Here is a 4,880-nt window from a genome sequence, read left to right as displayed (position 1 = left end):
CCTGGGGGTGCTCAGGCCCTGCGGCCTGGGGGCACCGGGGCCCCCCCGGATTTTATCCCAGCCAAGGTCCCCCCTTCCCGCTGAGCCAGGTGTGCACCCAGCACTGAAATTTGGGGGGCTCTAATTTCGGGGGAGGCTCTGCTTCCGTACCTAGTGATGGGGAGGCTTGGGGGTCACCCTCCGCGATTTGGGGGAGCAGCCCCGCCCTGTGCTTTGGGGGTGCCTGGGCAGCAGCACCCCCAAAGCACTTCAGTGACGATGCCCTTGGGGGGTGGGTGGGTCAGCGCCGGCGTTTTGGGGGTCCCCGGGCTGGGGGGTTGGCTGAACCCTGACACGCGGTGGCACTGCAGCATCAACCCCGAGGTGCTGGGTGACCCCAATTCGGGGTGGGGGTCACGGGGGTGCGCCCGTGGGTGTGCTGAGGTATGTCCGTTCTCAGCGCCTATTGGTGCACTGAGCTGTCGGTTCGCAGCTCCCGTGGGTGTGTTGAGCTGCACCTGTTCTCAGCCCCTGTTCCCGTGGGTGTGCTGAGCTGCCCGTTCTCAGCAGCTGCTCCCCCTGGTGCACAAGTGGTCCCGGTTCTCAGCCCCTGCCCCACTGCTGCACCGAGCCGTGCTCGTTCTCGGCCACCACCCACATCGGTGCGTTGAGTTTTGCCCGTTCTCAGCTGCTGTTCCCATCGGTGCACAAAGCTGGTTCTGAGCTCCCATCTGTGCACTGAGCTGTGCCCGTTCCCACAGCAGTGTGCTGAGCTGCACCCATTCTCAGCCACCATGCTCATCAGTGAGCGCACTGAGTTGTGCCTGTTCTCAGCCACTGCTCCCATCAGTGTGCCGGGCTGTCCATTCTCAGCTCCCTGTCATGTGCTGAGCTGTGCCTGTTCTCAGCTCCTGCTTCCATCGGTGCACTGAGCTGTGTCTGTCCTCAGCCGCCACCCTCAGCGATGTGACTGTTCTTGGCTGCCACTTCCATCAACGTGTCGAGCTGCCTGTTCTCAGCTCTCAGTGCACTGAGCTGTGCCCGTTCGTGGCCACTGGTCCCACTCATGCACCGTGCTCGGCCCATTCTCAGCTGCTGCTCCTCCCATCAATGCACTGAGCTGCCTGTTCTCAGCTCCCGTCGGTGCACTGAGCTGGATCCATTCTCAGCCACTGTCCCCACACTGCCCCGACTGGTGCCCGTTCTTGGCGGCTGCTCCCATTCTCAGTTCCCACCAGTGCACTGAGCTGTGCCCATTCTCAGCTGTCGGTCCCATCCGTGTATTGAGCTGCACCCGTTCTTAGCTCCCATCCGTGCACCGAGTTGTACCCGTTCTCAGCCGCAGTCCGTTAGTGCGCACGCGCTGAGCTGTGCCCGTTCTCTGTGCCCATCACTGTGCTGAGCTGTGCCCGTTCTCAGCTGTCACTTCCTCAGGGGGTGCAACCGAGGCCGGGCGGTGCAGGCAGCAGAGGATCCCCCCCCCCGTCCCGGGTGTTCCCAACCTGCCAACTCGTCACCCCTGGGGCAGGGCGGGGCCACCCGGGCCTTATCTGCGGGGTGCAGCTGTGGGGTATCTCGGTGGCTCCTTCCCAATCCGTGTTTGGGGCATGGTGCGGGTGCCGGGGGTGACTCCGCGCGTCCCGCAGGATGAGCACGGCCGCCAGCCCCGAGCCCCTGCCCGAGCCCCCCGGGCCCCGCTGCGCCCCCCAGGACGGCGCCGAGTTCCTGCGGGCGCGGGGCGGGGGGGGCGACCTGCGCCAGGACTTCAACCTCATGGAGCAGAAGAAGCGGGTGACCATGATCCTCCAGAGCCCGGTGAGCCCCTGCCCCCGCGCTGTCCCCGCGCTGTCCCTTCTGTCCCCAAACCCCCTCTCTTGTCCCCAACCCCAGCCCTCCTGTCCCCCATCCCGTCCCGCTTGTCCCCAAACCCTGTCTTTCGCGTCCCCAAACCCTTCCTTCCCGTCCCCCACCCCATCCTTTCTGTCCCCAGCCCCTTTCCCTCTTGTCCCAGCCTTCCTGTCCCCAAGTTCAGCACTCTTACCCCAACCCCATTCTTTGTGTCCCTGCCCCATCCCTCCTTCCCCCGCCCTTCCCTCCTGTCCCCAGGCCAATCGGTGCCACCGCGATGCCACCAAGTGTTGGCTCGGTGCATGTCCCCACCTGCCAACGTCACTGCTCCAGTGCTGCTGTCACTGAGCTGCCAGTGCCCCCGCTGCCACTGTGCCACCACGCCAGTGGTGACACTGCCACCAAGATGGTGATGCCACCATCGCTGTGCCACCGAGCCAGTGGTGCCACCAGGCCAGTGGTGTCGCTGGCACCAAGCAGTGCCACCATCACTGTGTCACCAAGCTGATTGTGTCACCGACATTGAGCTGCTGGTGTCCCTAACACCAAGCTGGCAGTGCCAGTTCCACCAAGCCGGTGATGTTGCCCTCCCCCACCCCCCCATGTCCCCAATGGTCCTCCCACGTTGTCACCGTGTGCCTGGGTGCCGCAGTCTTTCCGGGAGGAGCTGGAGAGCCTCATCCAGGAGCAGATGAAGAAGGGGAACAACTCGTCGCACGTGTGGGCGCTGCGGCAGATCGCCGACTTCATGGCCACCACGTCCCCCGCGGCCCTGCCCACCTCCCCCATGGGTACGCGGGGCACGGGGGGGTTTGGGGGCACTCACGGGAGATGTAATCTGTGGGGGCGTGGGTGGGAAAACCCGCAAAACCTTGGGAGCCACCAAACCTTTGAGGGGCACCAAAATCTTTGGGGCCACACCTTGAGGGTCACCAAATCTTTGGGACCTTTGGGATCCCCAAAACCTTTTGGTTCATCAAACCTTCGAGACCTTTGGGACCTTGGGGGGCCACCAAACCCTTGGGAACCCCACAACACTTTGAGGAACACCAAATCTTTGGGGCCACCAAACCTTGGGGGCCAACCAAACCTTCAAGGCCTTGGGGACCCCCAGAACCTCGAGGACCACCAAACGAACCTCGGGGACCACTAAGACCTTTGGGGTCACTGAACCTTGAGGGCCAGCAAAACATGGGGGCCACCAAACCCATCCCCACAACTCCCCACTGCCCTGTCCCTGGTGAACCCCCCTGAGGCTCGGGGGGTCCCAGCGCTGACAGGGGGTCCTCAATGCCCAGGGCTGGCGTCAGTGACCCCCATTAACGACCTGCACGGGACGGAGGGGCCGGCGCTGGCCAAGGGCGAGCGGCTGATGCGCTGCAAGGTGGGCAGCATCCACCGGCTGCTGGACCTGTACGGCTGGGCACAGCTGGGGCACGCCGCCGTCACCGTGAGCACCCCGAAACCGGCACGGGGGGGTTGGGGGAGGGCCTAGGGAAGTTGGATCAGGGTTGTCTAGGGGGGATTTGGGGGAGTTAAGGGGGATTTGGGACCTGCTGGACCTGTACAGCTGAGCGCAGCTGGGGAATGCCACTGTCATGGGAGCACCCCACACCTTGGACAGGGAGGATTGGGTTGTTTCTGGGGGATTTCGGGGAGTTTGGGGTTATTTTGGGGGTGTTGGAGGGGATTGAAGGTGTTTTGGGCCCTGCTGGACCTGTACATCTGGGCACAGCTGGGGAATGCTGCTGTCACTGTGAGCACCCCAAAACCGGGATAGGGGTGCTTGGGGTGTGTTGGGGTTGTTTGGGGGGGACTTAGGGAAGTTTGGTGGCAGGTGGGGGGTTTTAGGGAGATTTGGGTGAGCTGGGGGGGTTTGGGACCTGCTGGACCTGTACAGCTGAGGGCAGCTGGGGCACGCTGCTGTCACCATGCGCACCCCAAAACTGGGATGGGGGGCCTTGGGTGGTCTGGGGGGATTGGAGGAGTTTGGAGGGAAGCTGGGGTTATTTGGGGGGAATTAGGGGGGGATTGGAGGGGTTTTGGATCCTGCTGGGCCTGTACAGCTGGGCACAGCTAGGGAATGCTGCTGTCACCACGAGCACCCTGAAACCAGAATGGGGGGGCCTGGGGGCTTTGGGGGGAGTTTCAGGGGAGTTGTGGTTTTTTGAGAGGGGTTTCAGGGGGTTTGGGTTGTTTTGTGGGTGTTTGGTGTTGTCTGGGGCGTTTGGGGCCCTGCTGGACCTGTACAGCTGGGCACAGCTGGGGCACATCATCATCACCATGAGCACCCAGAAAGGCCATGGAGGGCTGGGGTTGTTTGGGGGTTGTTTTATGGGGATTTGGGGGAGTTAAGGGGGTTTGGGGACCTTTGGGGGGGTTGGAGATTTGGGGGAAGTTGGGGATTTTTAGAAGGTTTGGAGAGTTCTTGAGGGGAGTTGGGGGTTTGGGAGGTTGGGATTTTGGGGTGTTGGGGATTCTGTGGTATTTTTTTGGAGGGGGAGTTTGAGGGGCTTGGGGCTTTGTGAGTAGTTGGGGAGTTCTTTAGGGGTGTTGGTTTGGGGGGGAGATCGTAGATTTTTTTAAGGGTTTGGGAGTGTTTGGAGGGGTCATTTTCGGGGGGGGATGCAGGATGTTTTTGTGGGGATCTTGGCTTGTTTTTCACACCCCTCTGTCCCCCTCTGTGACAGCTGAGGGTCAGCAAGGAGCAGGAGCACTTCTTGGTGGCCCCTCAGGGGTTGGCGTGCAGCGAGGTGACCGCGGCCAGCCTGGTGAGCCCCCCGCCCCTAACCCCGACCCCACGCTGGCTGTCTGGGGGGCAGGCCCGGCCCCCCTGACGCCGCCGCGCCCCCCAGGTGAAGGTGAACGTGCTGGGGGCCGTGGTGGAGCCCGGCAGCACCGGCTTCGCACCCGACGCCCGCAGCTTCAGCCTCCACGCCGCGATCTACGCGGCGCGCCCCGACATCCGCTGCATCGTGCGGCTGCACACCCCGGCTGCGGCCGCTGTACGGACCGGGGGGGTCTGGGGGGCCTGGGGGGCTGCACACCCCGGC

General features: G+C 63.5%; 1 protein-coding gene across 1 annotated transcript in view; it reads left to right on the top strand.

Moving 5' to 3' along the window:
- Positions 1-1,626: 1,626 nt before the first annotated feature.
- The window catches only part of LOC113940411 (beta-adducin-like), an 11,171-nt gene continuing 7,917 nt past the window's right edge, over positions 1,627-4,880 (top strand). The window contains 5 exon segments of the mRNA XM_027631554.1: positions 1,627-1,794; positions 2,480-2,618; positions 3,126-3,277; positions 4,518-4,598; positions 4,683-4,832. Of these exon segments, the coding sequence (XP_027487355.1) occupies positions 1,627-1,794; positions 2,480-2,618; positions 3,126-3,277; positions 4,518-4,598; positions 4,683-4,832 (690 nt within the window).

The sequence above is a fragment of the Corapipo altera genome, unplaced genomic scaffold, assembly GCF_003945725.1.
Source record: "Corapipo altera isolate COAL_440 unplaced genomic scaffold, ASM394572v1 128013, whole genome shotgun sequence".
NCBI lineage: Eukaryota > Metazoa > Chordata > Aves > Passeriformes > Pipridae > Corapipo > Corapipo altera.
This window is presented reverse-complemented; position numbering and strand designations above follow the sequence as displayed.